Genomic DNA, 26,728 nt, shown 5'->3' with positions numbered 1-26,728 from the left:
ATGAAAAAATATGTGATAACTAAGAATGGAAGACATTACGTCATGTCTTTTCAATTCAAAATAAAGTTTAAAAATTATTCTTTTGTTCATAGTCGCAATCCACCTTCAAAGCGGTATTACAAAGAACAATTTTCGTTAAGGGGGGCATCAAGAATAAGTCGACATGACTTTTAAGGCTTACGTCGGCTCCGGAGATCAGTAACATATAAGGTTGTCCTCTTAGACGCAACAAGACTATTGATTGATTGGTTTAGTGAGGATTCGTAGTCCCATTGCTTTCATTTTGAATTATTATACTGATTTTCAATTTATTCCTACAAGACATTACGTAATGAAAAAATATGTGATAACTAAGAATGGAAGACATTACATCATGTTTTTTCAATTCAAAATGAAGTTTATTCATAGTCGTAATCCTCTTTCAAAGCGGTATTACAAAGAACAATGTTATGGCGCAACATGCAGCATTTCAATGAAGTTCGGGAACTGTTTTTTTTCTTGTTCATCTGCGTTTTAAATACCAGTCATTCTCCGTTGTTCATCCACTAAGCAGTTTAGATCAACTGTGGTTAGCCTGCTTGCAACAGGTTGTTAACTGAGTTGTTAACAGTGTTGTTAACTGAAAATAAAGAATGAATCAACACGAAAGAAAACAAGTATAAGTCAAGCCAAGCAATCCGCAAAGTCACACTGCGCTGTTATCAAGAGAGATGGTGGTGTGTGATGACACGTGCTACACCACACCAAGTAACGCAACAGAAATAGCGAAGAGCAATTATCACTATAAAAAAACACAAAAATGTGACGCAAATCGGCAACATCACAAGACATAGATGTTCTTTGACTTGTCAGCAGCAAGTGGGGATAACTATGGGAGTTCGTTGCGCAGCGTACTTACTCTGCCATGACATTGTTTAAGCTTAATAATAATAATAACAATATTAAATCACAAGCTGATAGAACCAGCTTATTATAAAAACAACCAAGTTACATGGGTTTTTTAAATGTTTAGTAACATAAAAAAGATGCAAAATTATACGTTTTTGCTACCTGGGTAGTCTTGGCCCAGCAAAAGCTTCTTAATTAAACAACATTGCACATTACTTGTCTAATAGTTTTTGTTCGACTACACAAATGACTTGGTTTACATCTTATTATGAATTATGATAGCCTATTTGGAGAGTTTACGCAAACCCTAAAATATTAATGTTTCAGAAACCCCAATTATGATGTAATGTTTCTTCCCTTATACCCCAGTCCTCAATTACGGTGGCCTTTCATTACCAAAACCTACTATTATGACACAACAATGCGGTTGAGATTGAATTTTTGAATCTTTAATAAACTATGCCAATTCAAGGCTTTTTTTAATAGTTCTATAGGCCTATGCAAATAAGGTCAAACTTGGCGGTGGGATGGTGCAACGGATAAGGCGTTGGCTTTCCAATTATGCAAACCTGGTTTGACTCCCGGCTTCAGCTGGTTGTTGATAAACACCGCTCACCTATACCCAGGGTGTAATAAATTGGGTGGGCGTAGTTGCTGAAGTAAAGGCGGCCGAGAGAGAGGAACTGGCCACCCTACTCTCCTTAGTGCCAAAGGCTTAGTATAATGAGAACCTTATATCTTCTCATTCCCCAAAGCTCAGTATCTGAGTATGGGACCTTTAAAAAAAAAGGTCAAACTTAGCATTTGATACAATTCCTTGCAAATACCAAAATTGCTTCTATTGTAACACTAAACTAAAGTATCGGCCAAAATATCGGTATCGGGCTAAAAAAGTGATATCGGTATCGGCCAAAATATTGGTATCGATACATCTCTAAATAAAACAATCAAGATCAAAATGTCATTCATCCCTTAAGCAGCAAAGTCATGAAAAATTTGATTAATCTATCAATTTACTGATGTCACAATGTATACTATGACGTACGTGGTTTTGGTGCTGTAATGGTGGAAAGACACTTTGATCCCGAGTTGCCACATTGGCATTTTTATCTAACTAAAAAACTATTTGTGACAACTATGTCCACTAGTTCAAAATTCTACTCTAACTTGTGAAAACCTGGGTAGCTCTAATTCTGATCCTAGTCTAATTTGTATGGTCATTCACCTAAGCACGAATTTTTTTCTGAAACACGAAATATTTTTCATCACCCACTCTTTAATTCTGAAGATATGTAATATATTTTTTTGGTGGTAATCCGCTTCTAGCTACTTGCGTCTACCTTACAAAACAATTTATTTCAGGCGAAAATTCCATCAACTTTGAAAATACGGAAGAAGATCGTGAATGAGCAGGATTTTCGTGGAAGGGGAAAAATCCCTAATGCATAAATGCGCAATTGGAGAAATTAGTGGATACAACAAATCTTTCAATTGCACGTTTATTTTGGAATAAATTTTCTTCCATTTGACATGGTTAGCTCCTGGCTCCTGCATACCTATTGATTATTTTCACATAGTTTCATACGAAAAAAAAAACAAACCTTGGCGTAATGGATCCCAAAAACGATGTTGGTCTGTAGGAAAATATGTATAAATTACCGCGGATCTGCAATTTTCCTAATTCTTATTTATTTAGGGAAAAATATAAAAAATTTAAAGACTTGAGAACACAATAGCAGTGATGACATTACTCATCAATTGATTGATTGAATCTTTATCCTCGGACTGGGAAAGCTTCTTGCAGAGCGTAATCTTGGCAGATTCGCATACTTGTAGAAGCTTTGAATCACTGACACAGGCCCGGTCACCATATACATTCCATATTATTTCTGAAGAAGACATCTTGTGATGTCGAAAACGTTCGATATTTAATTGTTGCGTAGTTTTGTGTTTTTTGTAAATATGATAATCTTTAATATGTTAAACTTGATAACGTTGCTCGGCTTCGTATGCCTATGGTTCAACGTTCGCGTTTTGCCGCTTCTACCTTTTTCTAGACCTTTGCTATGTTGACGTGTATTGTTTTGATATGATGGTCAGAAATAAAAAAACAACTGAACTGAACTGAACAAGACAAACTCTCTACTGAAGCTGTAGGCCTAAGTTAATTCCAAGTCCCAAAATAGGCTACTACTAGCTCTATGTGGTGGCCACCTAAACTTGACTAAATTCGGTCCCAAGCACGTTTTAACGTTCGTGTTTTGTCGCTTCCCCAATTTTTTCTCAACCTTTGCTATGTTGACGTGTATTGATTTTGATATGATGGTCAGAAATAAAAAAAGCAACTAAACTGAACTGAAATTTAAACCATTAGGCTATGAAAAGTTTACTTTAAATGATAAAAACATTAAACGACAGCCAATTAAAAGAACATGTTAGGCTACTGTGTATTGAAGTAGGCCTACTAACATTCATGTTTATATCTTATTTAATATGCGAGCAATCGTTGTTCGAAAACAGCCCCACAATTTCGCCCAATGCATTTCAATGGTGAATCGATCGTCTTTCAGGATTCGCCCTGCGAGATCGCGATAATTAATTGTCTCCCATTTAGGCCTATTCATTTCTTGTTCAATTTCAACAGATTTGCTATCGTTGGAAAGCACAAGCATAGATCTAACCAACTAAGTTAATACCAAGTCCCAAAATACTACTAGCTCCATCTGGTGGCCACCTAAACTGTTGCCAATGCAGCATTTTTCGTCGTTTTTTAGATCTTGTTTGGGACTTACAGGAATACAAGCGGAAGAAGTTCGCCAAATGGTAGAGCACTGAGCAGTAGGCCTATCGAGAACAATGGATCAGAGAGAAAGCGAAAAATCAATGAATGTCGGAGGTTGAAGATACTTTTTTATTTAAGAGCTCTATGCCCGTGAAAACAGCGATGTTGGTGCAGTGGACCTCGTTAAAAGATTTAGCCTATATATGCTAGGCTACACCATCACAGTACGCATGGAACAGGAATACCTTCAACCGTCTCCGTACGGGCGTCGGGCTTTTCCGCTCAACCATGCACCAATGGAGAATGGCTTCTTCCTCCTCCTGTGAATGTGGTGCCGAGAAACAGACCGCAGACCACATCATCAATGACTGTACCATCTTCAAGCCACCTAACGGAGTGGAAGGTCTGCGCGTCATGGATGATGAAACTAAAGACTGGCTGCTCTCTAGCAGCCTTCCAGTGTAGTCCGGGAACATCGTGAATCTGGGGTGGTAAAAAGATAGACCCTCGGCCCCAGAAGCTCAGACGACGACGACGATGAGGGATAACCTACCTTTCTGAGTAAACGTTTTCAAGATATGTTTTTGAAATACAACACACCGATACCATTTAGCGCTGCTGTGGAACGCATGTTTTCACCTGGAAAGGACATTATGCGTCCCAAACGCAGCAGATTGTCAGACAAACATTTTGAAATGCTTGTGTTTCTACAAGGAAATAACTAATAGGCTAAGCAGCCAAAACAATACAGTCTCAAAACATAATACTGTACCTGCTCTTTATTTATAGCTATTGTTAGCCTAAACGTGGTTGAAATACTTCTGTTTTGTGAGACCCTGGCTAAGATATAGCACTAGAAATTAGCGCTGACGCTGACGCCGTCAATTTCTTTAAAAGCTGATGCAGTAGGCCTACTTCACGCCGTAAAGTTTTTAGGCAATTCGCGCTGACGCTGACGCCGTCAATTTATTTCATTGACGCGTACAACACTGGTGGCATGAATTAGTGGTGCAATATTGACAGGGGCGTATCCTCACTGGCAGCAAGGGAAGCATTAATTGTTTCCCCTGTCAAAATTGAAAAATGAGATAATATTTTTCAGTAAAGCGGTTTCGTAATTTCTTTACCTGAATACGAGTTAGAACAGTTTCTAACTCATGTCCCCGTATGATTTCATAGCTAGGTTTTAATTTTAAAAAAGTTGGAAGTTTACGGAAGCAAAGATTCGTACCGTAACCTATCCATTGCTCTAATCTTTGCTATACGAAGAAAGAAAGCAAAAAGCAGCGCAAAGTTTACGCGATTTACGTATCTTTTAACTAATCTGTGGAAGAAATTTCAGAATGGCTCACTGTAGGGTATTGAACGGGTGCGTAATGAGAAAATCTAAGTCTTTAAGAGTTTAGGGTTATATCTGCCTCGTAAGGAAAAGTTTGAGCCTAATGTTAGATTTTACAATGCCATCCTGGCTACTACAGCAGTAGGTAGCTGTAACTGATCAGAAGCTGAATTTTTGGTGTTCTCTAATTTAAGCCGCAGTTTTTACCCGTTCGTGTAAGACCTTTAATAAGTTAATAGCTGTTTATCTGCTAATAAATTTTATACAAATATTACTTTAAAAGTGTTTCCAGAAAGTAGGCTACTATAGGCTAATCCATTACTTGAGTGTAATTTTGCAAAAAAATTTGGGGAGGCATGCCCCCGGACTCCCCTAGAATACACGTGCCTTCGGCACGCTCTTACCCCCCTCCGACTTTTATTGCTTCCCTTGCTCAACCCACAAGGATGCGCCACTGTGGCATGTCAACATCTTTCAATTCATTTAAAATTCTTTCGTACGCGACTAATCTTTTCACAAGGAGGCGCTACGGAGCGCGTGTCTGGTCACTAAAACAATGGAATGACAGATTGATTGATTGATTGAATCTTTATCCTCGGACTAGGAAAGCTTCTTGCAGAGCTTAATCCTGGCAGTTTCGCATACTTGTAGAGGCTTTGAATTATTGACGCAGGCCCGGTTACCGAGATTGGCAGAGTGAAGTTTCCGATTGTTGAAGTGTTGTTTCCGGAAAATTATTCCATCCGTTAGATTCCACAGATGGGAGAGCAGTCCTTAACGTGTGTTGCTCAAGTGCACGCCCTGAGAGTCGAACAAAGCGCCGTTTAATCTTGAAGCTTCTTCGTTCCAGAAGTGACGCGCTGACCAATTGCGTTATCGGGGCAGATATAGCCTACTGTACTGTAGAATTTTTCTGACCGTTTTACTCCATCGACTATGCAGATGCATCAATCCCGAAATCTCAGATGTGCAATGCGGATTTGTGAAAGACAAAGGAACTAGAAACGCCACATTCCTAATCAGGACACTTGCTGAGAGGTCGATAGAACACAGAGAAGACCTGTACCTCTGCTTTATGGACTACAACAAAGCTTTTGAGCGTGTTCAACATGAGCCACTCATGGAGATGCTTGACAGCTTAGACACAGATGGTAAAGACCTTCGACTTCTCAGAAATCTCTACTGGGATCAATCAGCAGCAGTCCGGATAGAAGGCGAGCTGAGCAAGTGGACACAAATTCGGAGAGGTGTTAGACAGGGGTGCGTACTGCGTAGTTTTACCTGATCTTTTCTCACTCTACGGCGAAATGATCTTATACGACATCTAGATGACGAAGAAGGCGTCTCTGTAGGCGGACAACACTTCAACAACATAAGATACGCAGACGACACAGTACTAATCGCCACATCAACCTCCAGCTACAAAATTTACTCGACATAGTCATTAAGCAAAGTGAGAACCTTGGACTTAATTTGAATGCAACAAAAACCTTCTGCATGACCATCTCATCAAAAGAAATAACTCCAGTATGCACTATCAAAATACAAAATATAACAGTCTCACAAGTAAATAGTTTCAACTATCTGGGTTCTATGGTCACTTCGAATGGTCGATGCTGGAGCGACGTAAAATCAAGAATTGCACAATCCAAACAAGCTTTCATCAAAATGGACAAAATACTGAAATCTAATTCAATCTCTCTAAACACTAGAATAAGAATTTTACATGTGTACATTTGGTCAGTTCTGCTATATGGCTGTGAATCCTGGACTGTATGCCCGAAGATAGAGAAGAAGATCAACAGTGCTGAAATTTGGTTCATTCGTAGAATGATGGGAATTAACTGGATGGATAAAATCACTAACGAAGAAGTGTGGAGACGCTCTGGGTGCACCCCTGGCGTCCTCATCACAACTATCAAAAAAAGGCAAATGACATTTATCGGGCATGTCTACCGCAAACGCGGAATTGAACACTCGGCAATGATGGGGCGATTTCCTGGTCAGAGGCACCGGGGACATCCACGTTTGGAAATCTTCAAAAATCTTTCAACATAGACAAACCAAAATTTTGAAAACCTAACTAGAAGTATGGACAATCGATCGTTGTGGAGACTCATGGTAGCCGACGCCTTATTCAGGCATGGCCGATGATGATGATGATGACTGTAGAATCAAAGATTGACTTACTTGTATACTGTATCTGTGCAATTAATCCAATATCTAACCATCAAGAAGTATCGATAATAATAACATGCGGCAATCAACCCGACAAGTCAAACAAGGTCCATTCAAAAACATCTTGTGCGTCAGTGCGTGAGATGTGACGCACACTCCATTGCTTAAGCTTTGCGTCGTCGGTGTCTCACGCAATGCGAGTATGCGACGCGCGTTCTACACAGGAAGCCCAGTGGCTCTTGTCAGAAAATGAGTGAAGTTTGCAAAGGCGCGCGATCAGAGCAGAAGCAGTCGCGAATAAACTTTGATGGTGAATTGACACTTTGCTCAACATTGTCGACCGACTTTTGCATCAGTTTATGTTGAATCGATGTTGCTTCGATGAAATTCGTAGATGATCAGCAATGTTATCTGTCGATGACGTCATTACATTAAAAATTTGGGATTGCTTGCCATGAGAAAAGTAAAGCTTTTTATGTTTATAAGTTATGGAGTTAGGAGTGAACGGCCAGTGAGGTGGAAGATTGCTGCAATAAAAGTTTGGCAGAAAGAGAACAATGCGGAAGTAATCGGTGAAGATTTTCATCGATTTCATGGGAAAGCTGAGCAGAAAGCTTGGGAAAAGTATTTCCACTCGAGAAGCACTTTATTGATCGAACGTTCCCATATGTTGAGGCGCAAGTTTTGCAAAACTTGAACAATGACAGCGCGCGATGCAATCACTGGAGAGCAAGCTCAATGCCGCCAAGAGAGATTATTTGTTAGCACAAGCACAAGCTTTCAGTCAACATTCAATTTGTTGTTTAAATCTTTGCGATGTTTATTTTAAACTCAATCTGCAAGACACGTCATTAATGAACTAACAGAGCCTATAGAAGTTGCTATGACAACGAACGTAGTTTCGTCAAGAAGCGACACAACGCGACAGGCAGAAGGAAGACAATGAGTCTGCGATTATACAAAGCTGGGCCTTGATTGGGTCTGGTGAGGTCAAAGGTGAGATGGAAAATAGGGCAGCGCAGTGAGATAATTGCGTGATCTATTCTGGTTTGGTGTCGTGAGACTGAGTGTAGTGTGAGTTTGGTATAAATGTGTCGTCACAAAAGCGAAGAATTAGAAAAGGTGAACAATTTGTGTGCCAGATGAAAATAACACATTCTGACATTTTTGCCTGTTGGTCTGTTCCATAAGGTTTGCTCATCTCCAGTTTAAATTTCCATGGGAGCTTGGACATGGTGCGCTTATGAGCTCATAACCTTCAAAATAGCTTTTGTTTGTTTGTCCGCGAAAATCCAACATTTACTTCATGACCAGTGAGAGAGTGTGAACCGAGCAGTGACAAGTTGAAGGCAACCCAAATCCTTGAGAGCTTCCGCTTTGATCGGTTCACTTTCACGTTTTATTTTCCACCACTAGAAGCAAAACTTACAGTATTACTTGCCATTGAATTGCAGGGGTCTGGATCAACATAAATAGACCAAAAGATCCTTTTAACAGGAGGCAGACAAGTCACAATTAATGAATGTGACAATTGACAAGTACAGTAGATGTCGTTTAGTTGTCTCCCTGTCAGTATGGGAACACGATCGATGGGAACTTGCATGACTTTTGTGGTATTCAAACATGTGCTGTTGGTATTTTTGATACTGACTGTTGATTGACAATGCGATCGTACAAAGTGGAAAGCCGTCATTGTTTGTAGCCTTGGGGAAACATTTCGAAGGGAATGGTATCTTGCAATGTGCCACCTCGCGTAGACTTCAATTTATAGAAGTTGCAGCCTCGTTGTAGGAAGTGATGAGAATAATGTTTTCTTGTACTCACCGCACAGCAAACATTTTTGTTAAATTTACGACAAATTCAAAACAAGTATTTCACAAGTGTAGATGTAAACGTTTGTAGGCCCACCTACTCTTGTGTGATTGACAATGATCATGCTGCGAAAAGCGAAACTTAGTCTGTTAAAAAAGTTTGACGTAATCGTGATGGTGAAAGATCGCGTTGTTACTCATAGACATCAATTAGTGACGTAGCTGCCACACGAAAAGTACAACAACACTGTGACATCATGTAAGTTACATTTTTTTCCTTCCTTGATTTGGAATTCGATAAATGCGCTACTCGAAAAACTTCTGTTTTAAAAAAATTATCGGTTGACATTTTCAATTATGAAGTCAGACCTCGATTGATGATGTCACGGACACCCATGGGAATGAGCACAATAAGATTAGCTTGGTTTTATTAAAAAATAATTGTTTTTTCCAATTAACCTGCTCAAGATCCCAGACGCTACAACCATCGACTGGTGGAATCATCGTGGATGCGCCCCGAGGGTGTAGACGCCCCATAACCACCAGATGTCGCCAAATGAGAACCAGGTGGGAATCTGGTTTCCAAGCCGAAATTTCATTGACGCTTCCCATGATAAAATACACGGTTAATAAACCCAAGTACCCGGTTAATAAACCCAAACGTCTGTTGATCGGTCCAAATCTATTTTTACAACTACATCAGGGTTTCCAAATTTAACTTGAAATTGATGAACAAAATGATATTTTGAGCAATCTTGTAAATCAATTTTAAACAACTAACTCGCTTCTAAGTCATTCCAGAAAGGTTTCTTATCGCAACGTAAACATTAAGTGGGGAATGCACAGAGCTTCCCAGTTCCCATCGTGTAAAAAATTAATGCATTGTCACTGACATAGTGAATTGTTGACTCACATAGGCTATTGGGAGGCACTAGTTGGTGAAGCTACATTTTATGAATCCATTCATTATAATTGTATCTGCAGGATTCTTTTTGCTTAGGTGTTTTTTAGACAGTCATCATGACCTCACAACTGTTAAATGTCAGTGTGTCCTCAAATACAACAGAATATTATGACGTCAATGGGACTTCCCTTGCTACTGCAGAAGAACAGGTAAAATAAGTAAACACATTTTACAAACCCTGTCAATTAACCGCTGTAAATACTTGGTCGTTTTAAAATAATGAAGATTATTGAATTCTTTCCGTCATAAGATTCATTTTTATCACTTTCTATTACCTGTTGTTTTATCCGGAATACTCTTTCATCTGACCATTCCTCCAGCCGGACAAATCCTCTATACGACTTCTCTTCTATCCAGACTACGGATTACTTCTCCATCCAGACTACACCATGCGGAATACTCCTCCATCCGAAATACTCCTCCATTCGGAATATTCCTCGAAAAAAGTTAAACTACTTCCGGTTATCTCCAAACTTTACAGTGTTGCCAATCGGTTGCTTTTGCTCAAGGCCTTGTAGCTGTCAGTTTGCATTGTGATGTTTCTCATCCAATTCTACTTTCCCAGTCGCCATTTCTGCTTCTAGAAGATGGTCCACCAACATCGGTTGACGTTTCTATAAGCCTTGAAATGGCGGTGTGTCCTTCCACTTCCCTCAAATATCTTATATTAGAAGTACATTGAAGGAAATTTGTTTTGTATTAAAATTAACTCCACCACAACAACTTTTACTGGATACAAAATATTAACAGATAGATTTGTCGTAGGCTAAGGTCGTTGATAACTTGTTGATTGTCGTTATCTTCAGGTTGCTATCGCAACCATTGTCGTGGCTCTGGGGATATGGAGCACAGTGGGAAATACCCTAACCATTGCCGCTATTACGACACAAAGAGGAATGATGACGAAATGCAACTTATTCATCGTCAGTCTGGCAATATCCGATCTTTTTTCTGGTGTCATAGCTTCCCCGCTTTGGCTCTACAGAAGGTGATCCTGGGATACTTTCTAACATTAGCCTACTGACATTAAATAGGCGGCATTGCGCAACAAAAGCATAGTGCATCTCTTAGGCTTAATGCATACGCTTGTAAGAAAAGCTACACAACACAAAAGTTTTGAATCACCGACTCAGGTCCGACGTCGAGTAACCGAGTCACTTACATTAACTATGGCTCAAGAAAATCACTTCTACCAAAATGTATTACTTATATTAGTTTGGTACAGCAAATCTTTATCCTCAAACTGAAAAAGCTTCTTTGAGAGCTTGATCCTGGCAGTTTTCCACAGGAAAATTCCTGGTTTCGCATATCACTTGTAAGAAGCGTCAACCACTGACGCAGGCCCGGTTGCGAAAATGTTTATCCCACGAACTTTCTGTCTCATTTGCATATTTCTGTAAGCGTAGCCAATACTGGTTACCGCGCGGCGCGCGTAACTGTTTTTACCGATTTTCCCCTCACAGCTGCCGATTTTCGCCCTCCAGCAGCCGATTTTCGCCCTCCAGCAGGTCCAAATGTAAACATTGAACTTGAAAAAATCGTAGCTTGGAGACACACTTAGTCAAGTTTAAAAAAGTTAAGAAAAGAAACTGATTCTGGTCACTATAGTCTAAAAGTAAGATTTTCCGAATTGATTAAGAATTAACCCTAACCCATTAGTCCTAACCTTACTTTTTTTGAAAAGCTTTTGTGCACTGCAAAAATTAATGTAGGCCTAAATAAAAAAAAAATGATTTTGATGAGCGTCGAACCATAGCCGCACGAGCCAGGGGGGCAGGGGGGCAGCTGCCCCTCCTGTTGTTTCAAAACATCGCGAATTCGGGCAAAATCTTGCAACTATTAGGGCAAAAATTGCTATATGAAAAGCTACAAAATTGCATGATTTAAGATAAACTATAAATTAATATATTTTACCTATCAAACAGCCTCTTATTTGCACAAGAAATGTGCCTCAAAATTTTCATTTGGCACACCCGTATTGATGTATTGTATTGCAAGGTGATCAAACTGTAGTACGAAATGCATTTAACCAACTGCATCATGCCAATTTGGGCAGCCACCAAAGTATGTCTCTAATACTTTTGTGAGCTGAAAACATGAAATTATCTGATGAAACTGATTAGCCTGTTTATGCAACTGCCCAAATTAACGTAAGGCAGTTTCCACAGAATGAACAAATTCATTTATTTTTTCCATTTACATAACTGTATCGTTTAGATTTGGGCAACAAAAAATATGAATACTGAAAAGTTTTATAAAACTGCCCAAATTTGCATGATGCAGCTGCCTCGACATCAAAATTTACAAAGTCTTTAATTTTTTTCATAATATCCATAAATGCATCATCTTGATTTGAGCAACTACAAAATATGAATTTACATAAATCTGGTGAATACTTTTATAAAACAATTCAGATGGAGAGGTCACAGTACTTTTTCAACCATAAACGGACGTAGCTATAAGCAACACAACAACATTTAACCAAAAAAATGTTATATCTGTTAAATCTATTGTTAATGTTGTGGTGTTGCTTAGCTTTGTTTGGTTACTTTTATAAAACTACCCAAATTAAAATGATGCAGTTGCGCCCCAAAATACAAAAATATATATTTAGTTTGTTTATGCAACTGTGTCATGTTAATTTCACCAACATTTAAAATGCTACTGCTGAAATATATAATCTCAAACCAATCATAATACATTTATTTATTTCAAAGCTTTCCAAACTCAAAACCTGCCATGCAAGCTGGCAAAATATTTGCTTTGCAAGATCTTGTGTGAAACATGGCAGCTCCACTTATTTTTATTAATATCTTGACTTCTGTTTTGGGGAGACAGATCCAGTTGTTTGCATTAACTTGACCTGTTTTTTCTGGTTGCAAAAAAATGTTGGCAAGCTGCATGCGTATCTTCAAAGATGAATTCAGTTGTTCTATCTTGATTACTTTGGTAAGAAATTCTAACTAGCTGGTGATCTTGTTATGTTAGTTTTTCACTGTTATCATGCACTTCATACATTATATTTGGGCAATTTCTATAAAAGCGTGCAGATTTGGGCAAATTTACGTTCTGCTCCCCAAAATGGTTTACAAACACGCCAACGAAAAATGTTTGCATTCACACGGTATAAATACAAACTCTATGCGAAGTAGTAAAAAGTACGTGGGAAAAAAATTTCGCGGCCCGGTAACCGAGTTAGACATAGTGACGTTTCCGATTGTTGTTGTTTGTTGATTTTTCCATCCAGCTGGTGCCGCTGAAGGAAGAGCAGTCCTTGCAATAAGTTGCTCAAGTGCACAACCCCAGAGTTGTTTTTGTCGAAAGGTCTTGTAGTTGAAAAGTCGATGTCATTCGTGGAAGATTTTGAAGCGATTCATTATATTATTACGTCAACTGAATTTTCTTTTCTTAATACTGAACCACTGAACCCAATCGAATTGTATCAAACCTGCTCAGAATATAAATAGAAAAAGGAAGCAGAGAACATTAAATAGCTCGCATCCTTTGTGCGTAACAAAGACCGCTGAAGTGTATTGATCTGTAATATTGTTACATTGTATTGCTTACAAATTATGAAAACTTTCTGATAACTTCAAAACGTAATTAAAGCAACAATACCTGGAAGGAGCTTATTGAAGTCAGATAGCTAAACTAGACAGAATTTTTATCAGACAATCAAACTGCCGTAGACCCAAGTAAGGTAGGCCTACTATAATTAACATGCAGTAAACCATCAATAGACCTAAATACAGATTTCTACAGATTGCTTGCAACATTTAAATACACAAATTATGATTAGCTGTTGGAAACACTGTTTGTAATGTACGTCACAATGAACATCTTTGCGCAGGACCTGGGGATTCTACAGATGGAATTGGGGTCGGTTCCTGTGCAAAACGTTCTGGTTCACGGACGAATTGACGTCATACTGCACCGCTTTGCACATCGCGTCGCTCGCGCTATGGAGGTTACTCGGGGTCAAGTGGCCACACAAGTTCAACAAAATAACGAAGAGGTTTGATGTCTGGGGTTGTTGACAGGCGGTAGCAGTGTTACCATTTTAGTCTTTTTAAAACCAATCTGGTTTATTTTGCAACCGTTTGGTTTATTTTTTTTCGATTTGGTTTATAGTTTATTTTATAGTTTATTTTTTATTTTTTTTGGTTTATATTTGTTTTTTTGAACATACTTTACGTCTTATTTTTAGTTTATTTCTGCTTCAATTTGGCTTATTCTGATCTTTTTTTTCGACTTTACACATGAGTTATCGGACCACACAACTTTTTAATCGTAACCTACTACGAAATCGGTGGGATGGCGCAGCGGGTAAGGCGCTCGCTTTCCAATCACGCAATCCTGGTTCGACTCCCGGCTTATGCTGGTTGTTGACAAACACCGCTCACCTCTACCCAGGGTGTAATAGATTGGGTGGGCGTAATTGCTGAAGTAAAGGCGGCCGAGAGAAAGGAACTGGCCACCCTACTCTCGTTAGTGCCGATGGCTTAGTATAATGAAAACCTTATCTTCTCATCCCCCAATGCTTGGATTCAAGTATGGGACTCACCTTTACCTTACTACGAAATCAAATTCCATGACGTCATAATTCTATGATGTCATAGATTGGAATCGACCAAAAATACAAGGTGAAGTTGGTGAATAGTGTTAACAGGTTTGCCTTATAGCTTTCCTTTTTTCTAACTTTAAACCTTGAAAGTTAGTATTTAGGGCAAGAAAATACCAATTTGGTTTATTCTGGTCTTTTGTTTAGCTTCATCTAGTTTATTTTAAAAAAATCTAGATGGCAACACTGGGCGGTAGAAGGGTGAACCCCAACATTGAATATTAAAGTAATGGAAATGTTCCCTTCTCTTGCGCCTCAGAACCAAGCTACTTGAATGAACAGACCTGGTTTGGTTGAATGTGTTGAGAAATATTTGGCTCAAAACGTACCTCAACTTTCCAAGATGTCAAATCAACTTTCTTCTTTCGCTTTTTAAATGAAGTTTTATGATTTTGATGAGATAAAGGTGAAATCAAATCCCAAATTGTCAGTTAGTGGTAAAAGAGTTTGAAGGCAGCTGGCTCGTGGACCGTGAGGGGGGAAGTGTGTGTTTTATCATCATCATCGCATTAATTTGCCACAAACGAAAGTGAAACGTTTCTTTAAGTGACTTACTTTTAATGGAATGGAGGCTATAAATAACATTTAGATCGTTAGGCAAACAACTGAGCTTTACGCAAATATTTACTTCATCGGCTGATGCGTGAAGGTTTCAAGTTAAAAGTTTATTCCAGAACCAGATGTTTTTTTTGTGAGATATTGAAGCTCTCAAATCGCTTTCATTGCTGGTTTAGTGTCGACTGAAATCTTGTGCCATTTTGAACTAAGTTATTCTCTGAAACTAAAATTGCGCTATAAATATTTGGATTGTTCTCGCCAAGCTAGAGCTATTTTTTGAAGTTTTGTTTGAATAATGAAGAGTTTTTGCCGAGAAATTATTCCATGCACTAGGCGCTGCTGATTGGAGAACAGTCTTGAAATGCGTTGCTCAAGCGCACACCCCGAGAGTCAAACCAGCATCGCTTGATCTTGAAGCTTCTTCGTTCACGAAGTCACACGCTAACCAACTGTGCTACCGGGGCGGACATAAATAACTGTTCATAGTCAACCTTTGTTCGTTTCGTTTCTCCAAACACTATAGAGCAAGTAAATATCGTTCCAGTTCTTTCCACAGGCAAGTCGCGACATATCTGGGAATGCTTTGGGTTATCGCGCTCATCTTCGGTGGGTTCATCTTCAGTCTCTTCTATGACGTCGAGGACAAATTACTAAGTTCATCGGTGGAGAGATGCTGGCCGATGTGCTCCATTCGATCGTCGTACAATGGGTGAGATAGTGCTCTCCTCATTGTGACGTATCTAACGTCGTGTATCAGAAGAAGGTCTACGTCACAAAGTGGTGCTCACGTTTTTAATGTCACGACATCAATGACGTAGCAGCTCTTTACTTGTGATGATTGAAAGGAATTTTATAATTCGATAATCACTGGATCGTAACAAGTGACTCTTGAAAGCTTTTCCTCGAGCTGGATTCAAGTATTTGAAGATTCGTTAATCGAAAATGCAACATGCCTGCTCGCTCATGTATTAGGGAGAAAAAGTTTAATATAATTTAAACTTTGCTGAAGAGTTACTGACTTGCATAACAACTCTATTGAGACAAACATATTTGCTGTGTAGCCTACAATGCTTATAAAAGCAATACTTGTTGAAATATTGTATAAATATGAACCAATTTGAACCACAAGGGATTATTATCCCGTTGGACACTGGGTGAAAGAATATATTGAACAAGGTGATCATCTCTTTTTATTGACGGTTCAAGTTTGAATGTGCTCACTTTTCTTTGTATCAATTTCAAGTGAAAACTTTTATGATGTCAATGGTTGGTTTTATGATGGCAATGGTTGGTTTTATGATGGCAATGGTTGGTTTTATGATGGCAATGGTTGGTTTTATGATGGCAATGGTTGGTTTTATGATGGCAATGTTTGGTTTTATGATGGCAATGGTTGGTTTTATGATGGCAATGGTTGGTTTTATGATGGCAATGGTTGGTTATATGATGGCAATGGTTGGTTTTATGATGGCAATGTTTGGTTTTTAAACGTTTATCTTTGGACTGACAAAGTCTCAGAGGAGATCAGAAGCCATCAGTGAGAGTCACCATGCCGAGTTGTTTTGTGCAGACCACTCAGCCGCAACAGTTGTCGCCGCAGTAACGCCATGATGATTTAGATTGCAAATGACCTGCCATTGTTGATGTCGCCTACCATGTAGCCCTGCCCGACAAGTTTTTGAAAATCCATCCTTATCCTAGAAAGATGGGCAAAAATAATTAATGAAATTGATTCTGCTGAAACAAAATTTATTTCTGCTATTCCTGTGAAGCTTTTATTCGCGTTGCTGCTATGCACTTCAAAACAACGCAGAGTTGTCTTTTACCAAAAATACCTCACGACTTACCATCCTGTTAGCCTACAGAGAGAAACGATTTGTTAGCCTCGATGACGATCTCTTGCACTATTATGTTGCAGGCTACTCCGGGAATTTCATTTTGTTTCATCGGGTTTATCCTACATAGTAAGCGTTCCGGGCTATTCGAACAAAATGCTTTTGAAGCCCCATTTCAGGCGTCAAAGCAAAATTGAACAAGCTTACAAAAAGTTTCCTTGTTTTTAATATTCGCACAAACAGATGTCACTTGAAACATCATAATTTCAACAATGGAAGTTATTATGTTCCTGTTTTCTTTCATTTGCATAACGTATTTTTTCTGCAAGTTTACAGATCTGTTTTTTTTTTCTTTTTCGCGCAACGCTCAGAGTTCAAGATGGATACCACTACATCTTGCAGGTTTACAATTTTCCATATGAAATGGATTTGTTACCTGTTTCCAACCTTCCGAAGAAACCTCCAGCATCTCGGTGGTGAAAAGCCTCCTCTATCAACTTCTAGAAATCTTGAGACTTTGTGGAAAAAAACAATCCAATTTTGCTATAAAATTTCCAGTTGTTGACCTCTAGTAGTCTGCGGTACACAAAACTAATATAATAAACTGGCTAAACGTTTGAAATTCGAAATTGCAGAGTACAAATTTCGACCAAACTAAAACTGAATGAAAATAAAACTTTGAGATAAAAATGGTGTTGCAGGATAACACTATATGGGGTGCAGGAATAATGGAATGGCCGAAGGACCGATCTAATACCTGATCGTCTGCTCGTAAATGCTAGAAATATAATTACTGACAGCTAAAATCTAAGAAAGTTGGGAAGCCATGGCCCCTTGCCCCCCCTCTCCTGGCTACGCCCATGAATGCGTTGGCCGAAACTAAGCATTTGCTCCACTCGGTCGCTGGTATGATGATAAACAGAACATTCAAAAGTTAGACCCTATAACTGCAAGGATGGATTGGTAATTATATCTTTGGCGACAGCAACTACAATTTATGACGTCAGTTATGTTTTTAGACCAGAACTCACAACTCAAGAGGGAACCGTAGTTGGGTTTGTTCCATGAAAACTTCTGTAAAGAAAATAATTTACTTCCGCCATTTTAACAAAAATGTCCCTCGCATGTCTTGAGGGAATGGTTTGCATGCAGACCATACAAGCTCGTTAGAATATGTCGATTACAGCATGTTTGCGAGGTGCCCATTTTTCTATTAGTTTCATTCATCGCATCATTCATTCATTGGCTTTCATCACAGGTTTTCTAGAAAAGAAGGGATTTTATGCAGATAATGCAGTAATCCACAATAGAATCTTTTACCTTTGCTAACAATCTGCTAATTCTACTTTTAGCTGTTTTGTTTCGGTGTCCATTCTTCAGTTTTCTTTATTCATTGAACTTTTATTCATTGAACTTTTATTCCATCGGCTGTCATCGCTTTAGCAAAGAAAAACAATCCCTCACATTTTCTAGAAAAGAAAAAATAACTTGCAGACAATGCAGTTTTTTATATTAGAATCTGCCAAGCATGGTGAGAAGGGTTTTGTTTCCTTGTTCATGCTTCACTTGGAAGTTTCATGTGAGCCATGAGATATACAATGTTGCATTTTTTTCTTTACTATTTTAAATCATGTTTCTTGCCTTCAACCGCACTGCAGTATATAGCCTAACTTTGTAAAATTTATTTTGTATCTTATTTGCTCTGAGGATGCGCATTGTCGTGTGCGCGAAACGTCAGTGAAACCATAGATCAACTTGTTTGTCGTTGCTTTTACTTTCAATTTCATCAGATGAACGTTGCAACTAGTGCAGGACAAGCTGAAGAGGAAAGAGAGCTAAAACAATCCCAGAATATAATTAACCGCGATTCAGTCCAGAAACATTTTATAGCCAGAAATCTGACTTAATGCAGCAGACTAAGATGTAAAAACTCAAAACCAATTTAGCCTATTCCTACGCACCCATACGCCCCGGCAACCAAACGCTTACCGTTCTTGGTGTTCTGAAATAAATGATGAAATAATCTTTTGTATTTTTCGGTAGTCGAGTGTACCAAGAATTGACAGCGATAGACTCGTGTTTCGCCCATGAGGCTGGGCTTATCAGTATCGCACCACTAATTCATGCCACATAGTTCTCAATCGCTGCTTTTGTCAGTCAATTGAATCCTTACCTTTGTAAACAATCAATGCATTGGTTGGTTGGTTTTGAATCTTTAACCTCCGACTGACAAAGCCTTGATAGGTTATTCCTGGTAGTATCGCATAGGCTACTTGTAGAGGCTCACGACGCAGGGCCGGTTACCGAGATTGACAGAGTGAAGGATTCCGATTGTTAAGGTGTTGTTGCAGGGGAATTATTCCATTCACTAGTTGCCGCTGAATGGACAGCAGTCCTGAAAATGCGTTTCTCAAGCGCACACCCCGAGAGTCGAACTAGCGCCGCGTGATCTTGAGCCGGGTGCGAACCACTGAGCTAACGGGGTGCATTGTCACTGACAGAGTGAATTGTTGACTTACATATTGGAGGGCACCGGTTGGTGAAGCTACATTTTATGGATCCGTTCATTGTGTTTGTATCTGCAGCATTTCTTCCGCTTAGGTTTCTTTTTAGACAGTAATCATGACCTCACAATTGTTAAATGTCAGTGTGTCGTCAAGTACAACGGAATATTATGACGTCATTCATTACAATGGGACTTCCCCTGCTACTGCAGAAGAGCAGGTAAAAAATAAATACATTCACAGGCCCTGTCTAATAACCTCAGTAAATATTTGGTGCTTTGCCAAGTGGTGAGAGCCCTGGTTCGACGTTCGACACAGCTCAAGCACATGTGGCTGTATTCTTGGCAAGATCAGATTCGTTTTTATCACTATCCATTTCCGTTGTTTTATTCGCAATAGGCGAACTTCCCAATGAGAACTTTAGCCACTTCTGCTAATCAGTAATCTCTAATGCTTCATTCTGCAGTGTTGTCATTCTGTGGTTACTGCACGTGGCCTAGAAGTTTGGTTTTTGAATCTTTATCCTCCGACTGACAAAGACTTGGTTGGTTATTCCTGGTAGTTTCGCATATTTGTAGAGGCTCTTGACGCAGGGCCGGTTACCGAGATTGACAGAGTGAAGTTTTCCGTTTGTTGAAGTGTTGTGGCCGGGAAATTATTCCATTTACTACGTGCCGCTGATGGTTTTATTTATTGTCGCTCCACTAGATCTAAGGTCTTTTGCAACAGGGCTTATTTTTTATTTTGTATCACATTTACAGAGATGTGCGTATACGCCGCAAATTCTATACCGTAGACTTGCGGCGTAGACTTTTTGTTTACGCTAACGCTTGCGGCCACATTTTTTTGGATAGTTGTTGCTTGAGGCTACGCCGTAAAGTTTTCGCGGTTTTTTAGCGCATAGCGTCAACGCATACTTTTTAATGTCTTAGCTATTGTTTGCATTTTTTTATCAAACTTTCCAAATTTTGAATAAGTTGAAAGAATGTTTTCAATGGGCAAAGACATACTGAAACCAAAGCGCAGCAAAATGTCAGATGAACACTTTCAGATGCTTGTGTATCTTCTTGGAAATTCAAAAGAAAACTTGTTTGTTTGAAGTGGTTTAGAGCGTGTGAATGTTTGGCATCTAGCAAACAAAATGAGTTTACGCTAGTGTATGCGCTGACGCTGACGCCGCCAACTTTTTTCCAAGTTACGTTGACGCATACGGCGTATGGTTTTTCGAACGTTTGCGTTCATGCTGACGGCGTCAATATTTTGTGTATGCGCGCACATCTCTGCACATTTACGATGTCATTACATTATTTCCCGACTTATTCTCACTGCGTTATGCAAGAAAAAACACAATCCGTAGCGTTTTTAAAGTCTTTGGTATGACAGGACCTAGAATCGATCTTGTGCCCATCACCACTAGAACCTGGTACGTGACTCAATAGCTGTCGTTCAGCATTGTGACGTTTCTCGTCCACTTCTGGTTCTAGCTTCCCAGTCGCCATTTCCACTTGCAGGAGATTGTGCACCAACATCGGTTGACGTTTCCATAAGTTTTGACATGGCGGTGTATCCTGTCCACTCCCCTCAACTATCTTATATTAGGAGTACACTGAAAGAAATTTGTTTTGTATTAAAATTAGCTCCACCACAACAACATTTACTGGATTCAAAATATTAACAGATAGATTTATCGTAGGCTGAGGTCGTTGATAACTTACTGATTGCCGTTATCTTCAGGTTGTCATCGCAACCATTATCGTGGTTCTGGGGATATGGAGCACAGTGGGAAATACCCTAACCATTGCCGCAATTACGACACAAAGAGGAATGATGACGAAATGCAATCTATTCATCGTCAGTCTGGCAATATCCGATCTTCTTTCTGGTGTCATAGCTTCCCCGCTCTGGCTCTACAGAAGGTGATTGCCCATGTCCTCATAGCGTCAGTTTAAACTGAGAGTGAAAGAAGGGATTCTAAGCATGCTGATGATGATATGAGTCCGGCTTTTGTTGATCTGATCATAAAGAATTTATCTAAATGTCAGACCACCACCCAAAAACCGGCTTTTTATCAGCATCAACTTGGAACACTTCTGTTTGTGCCGTTAGTTAAAACTGACGCAAAGTGATTAATGAGATGATTTTTAACATTAGATGAGCATCATTGCACAACTAAAGACAGCGCACCTCTCAATGCATTCGCTTGCAAGAAAAATTAGCCTATGCACTCATGCAGCACTATGCACCATGCAGCACTATGTGCGTTAAAACCCCAAAGTCTAATGAAGTGAATTTGGACTCATCGTATCCGCTTTGATTGGTTGATTGTTGAAACCTTTAACCTCGGATCCAGAAAGTCTCATTGGATCCTGGTGGCTTCACATACTTTTAGAGGCTTGAACCACCGACTCAGGCACGGTTAAAAATAGCCTAGTTAGTAATATTTGTTTAAAACCCGGTGGAATAATTGCTTGCAACATTTAAATGAACAATTAATGATTAGCTGTTGGAAACACTGTTTGTATTGTACGTCACAATGGACATCTTTGCGCAGGACGTGGGGATTCTACCGATGGAATTGGGGTCGGTTCCTATGCAAAACGTTTTGGTTCACGGACGAGTCGACGTCATACTGCACCTCACTGCACATCGCGTCGCTCGCGCTATGGAGGTTACTCGGGGTCAAGTGGCCACACAAGTTCAACAAAATAACGAAGAGGTTCGATGTAGAAGTGTAGCCTCCAGAAACGGAGTCTTGGGTTTCCGCCGAGGTCGGAGTGGAGCTGGAGTCTGATTTGTTGCTAGTGGTTACTTTTTAACATACAAACACCGGCGTGGGGTAGCGCAGCGGATAAGGCGTTGGCTGTCCAATTATGCAAACCTGGTTCGACTCCCGATTTCAGCTGGTTTGTTGAAAACCCCGCTCAGTTCTACCCAGGGTGTAATAAATTGGGTGGGCGTAATTGCTGCATGAAAGGCGGCCGAGTGAAAGGAACTAGCCACCCTACTCTCCTTAGTGCCAAAGGCTTAGTCAATGATAACCTTATCTTCTGACACTTGAATGAAGTATGGGGCCAGATTTACCTTACGGCATTTACACTGCACTTGACACAGTTGAAAGGTTGTTGACAGGTGGTAGAAGGGTGAACCTCAACATTGAATATTAAAGTAATGGAAATGTTCCCTTCCCTTGCGCCTCAGAACTAAGTTACTTGAATGAACAGACCTGGTTTGGTCGAATGTCTTGGGAAACATTTGGCAAACGTAACTCAAGTTTCTGAGATATCAGATCAAGATTTTTCATTCGCTGTTAAAATGAAGTTTTATGATTTTGATGTGATAAAGGCGAAATCAAATCCCAAATTACCAGTTAGTGGTAAAAGCGTTTGAAGGCAGCTGATTCGTGGACCGGTCATGTGTATGGGGGAACAGTTTTTGAGACACCAATAGCCTTGTCTTAATGCTACAGGAGATTATATTCTCACGAACTCCCCACACTGAGGATAAACTGTTGCTTCTACCTTCTGTTTTAAGTTAAATCTAAAAACATATTTAAAAAATCAAAATTGCAAGATATTATGAGAGAAAAATCATGATTTGATGAAATTTAAAAATGCGATTTTTAATCGAAAGTATTTGGATTGTTCTCGCCAAGCTCGAGCTATTGATAAAGATTTCGAGCGCCCACATACAGTTCTGTTGATGACGAATCAACTGTTTATAGTCAACCTTTGTTTGGTCGAAAAGAAACGCTTCCCAAACGCTATAGTGCAAGTAAATATTTTTCGTTCTTTCCACAGGCAAGTCGCGACATATCTGGGAATGCTTTGGGTTATCGCGGTCATCTTCGGTGGGTTCATCTATAGTCTCTTCTATGACGTCGAGGACAAATCATCAGATTTAGCTGTCGGGAGATGCTGGCCGATGTGCTCCATTCGATTGTCGTACAATGGGTGAGATAATTCTCTCTTCATTGTGATGTATCTAACGTCATGTATCAGAAGAAGGTCTAACGTCACAAAGTGAACACGTTTTCAATGTCACGACATAAATGACGTACCATCTGCTTTTACTTACTTGTAACGATCACAAGGAATTTTATAACTCGATAATCACTGAATCGTAACAAGTGACTCTTGAAAGCTTTTCCTCGAGCTGGATTCAAGTATTTGAAGATTCTTTAATCTAAAATGCAACATGGCTGCTCGATGGAAATGTGTTAGGGAGAAAAATTTTAATATAATTTAAACTTTGCTGAGGAGTTACTGACATGAACAACAACCTTATTGAGACAAACTTATTAGCTATTTGTGTAGCGTACAATGGTTATAAAAGCAATAGCCTACTTGTTGAACTATTGCATAAGTATAATTCGATCAGTTTGAACCACAAGGGATTATTATCTCGTTGGAAACTGAGTGAAAGAACATACTGAACAAGGTGATCATCTTTTCATTGACGGTTCACGTTTGAATGTGTTCACTTTTCTTTGTATCAATTTCAAGTGAAAAGATTTGTAGCAAAAACTTTCCACAACTTTTTGTTTCTTTCTTCCTCATTTTTTGGATGTTTTTGTTCATTCAACTATTGATCTTAATCATAAAAATTGTTCCTCCCAGAATAGAAGAGCAACGCATCTACTACACCTTCTCCTCATCCACCTTCATGCTCTTTCCGATGCTGGTGCTCATCCTCACCTCCATCATGATTGTGATAGAGCTCACCCACGGAGATGAGAAAAAGAGTAAGAGCAGAAAGAAGAAAGGTAATTTCTTCAAAGGTCACAATAAAGCAAACGACAATTGCGGTGTCGATGTTTTGGGACTTATAGGAAAGAGCTCCCTTTTGTGGTCAACAAAACCAGTTATGTCCTTGCTTTCTTGACGCGCCAAACCGCTCCTTAAAAAGTCTTCATATTATTTCCACTTCTGCTAGATGATGACGTAACAATGACTCCAATCTTATTTTTGTACAGAAAAGAAAGCAGTTGTTCAGTTGGGTCTTATTTCAACGTCATTCCTAGTCGGTTACGTGCCTATGACGTCATACATGATGTGGACGTCTCGAACCAGTAACACAGATACAAAGTGAGTTCCTTCCTAGTTACGGTTGAATGATTCCTAAATATTTATGAGAAGGAATTGGGATTAATTAACAGGGGAGAAGGGAATTTCCTCTGCTAGTGGAAAAGTTGAAATCAAACTATATTGTTGTTGTTTGAGTCGACATTGTTGCAAACAGATAAATCCCAGCTGCGCTTTTCTCTGACATAACTAGATGAATATTTGGAACAAAGTACTTTCATTCAATCTCTGTCAGATAAAAATTAAAACTTTCATCATCACTTCCAGATCATCTTGCCTCTTCGACTACTGGTTCAACATTGGAGCTTTCTTCTTACTCAGATTCTCGGAATGTATCAATCCTCTGATGTACAACGCAGCATCCAGCAAGATGAGGACTGCCACATCTAACCTCCTCTGGACCTGCGTGTGAGTTTCTTTGAAGTTAATTTGAGAAATTTGATTTTCTTCAGCTTTAGCCAAAGTCCCAATTTCGATTGTCCAACAGACTGCGTGGATCCCTTTGAAGTTTGAAACGTCATAGAAACTTTCTGTTCGTTCACAATCGTTCCGCTCGGTAGCAACATCAGACAAATCATTCAGTTTCATTTGTTCTTTGTAACGTCACAATATTTCCATTCTCAATTGCTCAACCTGCACAACTTTTGGGTGGTAGAATTGTTTCAACGAATAAGACGTTGATCTTTCAAATATAAGCAAATAAACTTTTTGAAGATTAAATGGGAACATACAAAAAGAAATATTGCGCCAAACATAGAATATCTGCATTTCAGTTTATTTCAATTCATTGTATCATTACTTAGATTTTTATGATTGTATGTAGGCTAAGTTATTGTGATGTCATATAGTTGATAGAAAAAAAAGCTATAAATTATCTTCCTTAACTGTCAATCATCTACCTTAGCTGTCACTTATCACCTCAACTGTCAATCATCTTCCTTAACTGTCAATCATTTAGCTTAACTGTCTATCATCTACATCAACTGTCAATCATCTACCTCAGCTGTCAATCACCTACCTCATTCAACAATCATCCACATCAGCTGTCAATCATCCGTCAGTCAATAACTTAGTGATGTTGTATGGCCTCGAACCAATCGCCTCATAGATACCGTTTATAAAAACTGGACTTTATTAAACTGTAACTTCAACTTAAAACAATGAAATGACGAGCGGTACTTTAACAGGTCATCTTGCAAGGTGGCCAGTGGAAGCACGGCGGCAACGAGCGCAGTCACCAATGAAACAAGTCGCCAGAAACAGAGCAAGTAGCCATTTTGGAAACTTCCTTCCGAAGAAAGATTTCTTATGGGAGTGATCAGCCTTGAACTATCAAGATTCTATTGATGCGGCAACATCCAAACCTCAAAACTGAAATGATTATGAACCTTTTTATTTGTGAATGAAATATTGCTTATCTGCCACCAGGTGTCGCTAATTATCAAGGTGTATTTGATTTTCTTGAGTGCACACAGCGTTGAACTATTGTGAGTTCGTGCGCAAAACTTTTCATCCTGTTCTCTTCCACTCCATTGTTCTTTATGTATAGATTATGATGTCACAGAATAATGTCACTTTGAACACTGCAAAGTTTTGTGAACATTCCTGTAAAAGTTAATTGTCAAATGTTTTATTTTCTCGTTTTTATTTCAAGAAATTTAGTGTTTCATCTTCAACCCCGGCAAGATGATAGTTGTGGTGTTGGAGGCACCACCATGGACTGTCAGATTTTCATTAAACAATGTAATCAAGAACATCCTGGTCATTAACTTGAAAGTTGAATATTGAAAAGTTTGAAGTTCATCGGGATTATTGTTTCTAACTGCAATGTTCATCGGATGAAAGTAAATCTTTCAAAATCTTCTGTTTATTGTAACTGCTGTGCAGACTATCGAGTCGATCTAGGATCGACCCAGGACTATCCCGAGACCGGTTACCGACCCACTCCCCTGGCCAGTGACGCATCACGATAGAATCTTCTTGAACATTTCGATCAAATATAATTTCGAGGCTGCGCTTGTCGACATCACGTGATTGACGCCGACGTTCTGACAACTCGCAACTCATTGTTGAAAGTTGATGGAACAAGGAAGTCGCGACAACAAAAACAAATTAATAAACATTAAATTTATTTTGGAGTAAAAACAAAATATAATTTCTAAATTCT

General features: G+C 39.2%; 2 protein-coding genes across 2 annotated transcripts; both read left to right on the top strand.

The window, feature by feature from the left end:
* The first annotated feature begins 10,018 nt into the window (after positions 1-10,018).
* On the top strand, positions 10,019-15,854 carry LOC145769247 (neurotensin receptor type 2-like). The gene is made up of 6 exons (XM_082580828.1): positions 10,019-10,111; positions 10,283-10,423; positions 10,528-10,635; positions 10,769-10,950; positions 13,813-13,977; positions 15,698-15,854. The coding sequence occupies exons 1-6, from the start codon at positions 10,019-10,021 to the stop codon at positions 15,852-15,854; spliced, it is 846 nt and encodes a 281-aa protein (XP_082436954.1).
* A 3,744-nt stretch (positions 15,855-19,598) lies between these two features.
* LOC145769246 (growth hormone secretagogue receptor type 1-like) lies at positions 19,599-26,418 on the top strand. The gene is made up of 8 exons (XM_082580827.1): positions 19,599-19,700; positions 21,215-21,396; positions 22,032-22,196; positions 23,278-23,430; positions 24,097-24,242; positions 24,453-24,564; positions 24,829-24,969; positions 25,749-26,418. Exons 1-8 carry the CDS (start codon positions 19,599-19,601, stop codon positions 25,831-25,833), a joined length of 1,086 nt encoding a protein of 361 aa, XP_082436953.1. The 3' UTR covers positions 25,834-26,418.
* The last annotated feature ends 310 nt before the right edge of the window (positions 26,419-26,728 follow it).

This window comes from Aplidium turbinatum, chromosome 4 (assembly GCF_918807975.1).
Source record: "Aplidium turbinatum chromosome 4, kaAplTurb1.1, whole genome shotgun sequence".
In the NCBI taxonomy this organism is placed as follows: Eukaryota; Metazoa; Chordata; class Ascidiacea; order Aplousobranchia; family Polyclinidae; genus Aplidium; species Aplidium turbinatum.
This window is presented reverse-complemented; position numbering and strand designations above follow the sequence as displayed.

What these genes read in the sequence shown, in the direction of transcription:
- LOC145769247 (XM_082580828.1), top strand. Translation starts at nt 10,019, where the DNA reads ATGACCTCACAACTGTTAAATGTCAGTGTGTCCTCAAATACAACAGAA. An exon ending in CCGCTTTGGCTCTACAGAAG is followed by an intron (nt 10,951 to 13,812) that starts GTGATCCTGGGA and finishes ATCTTTGCGCAG; the next exon opens with GACCTGGGGATTCTACAGAT. An exon ending in TTCAACAAAATAACGAAGAG is followed by an intron (nt 13,978 to 15,697) that starts GTTTGATGTCTG and finishes TTCTTTCCACAG; the next exon opens with GCAAGTCGCGACATATCTGG.
- LOC145769246 (XM_082580827.1), top strand. Translation starts at nt 19,599, where the DNA reads ATGACCTCACAATTGTTAAATGTCAGTGTGTCGTCAAGTACAACGGAA. An exon ending in TAAGAGCAGAAAGAAGAAAG is followed by an intron (nt 24,243 to 24,452) that starts GTAATTTCTTCA and finishes ATTTTTGTACAG; the next exon opens with AAAAGAAAGCAGTTGTTCAG. An exon ending in ACCAGTAACACAGATACAAA is followed by an intron (nt 24,565 to 24,828) that starts GTGAGTTCCTTC and finishes CATCACTTCCAG; the next exon opens with ATCATCTTGCCTCTTCGACT.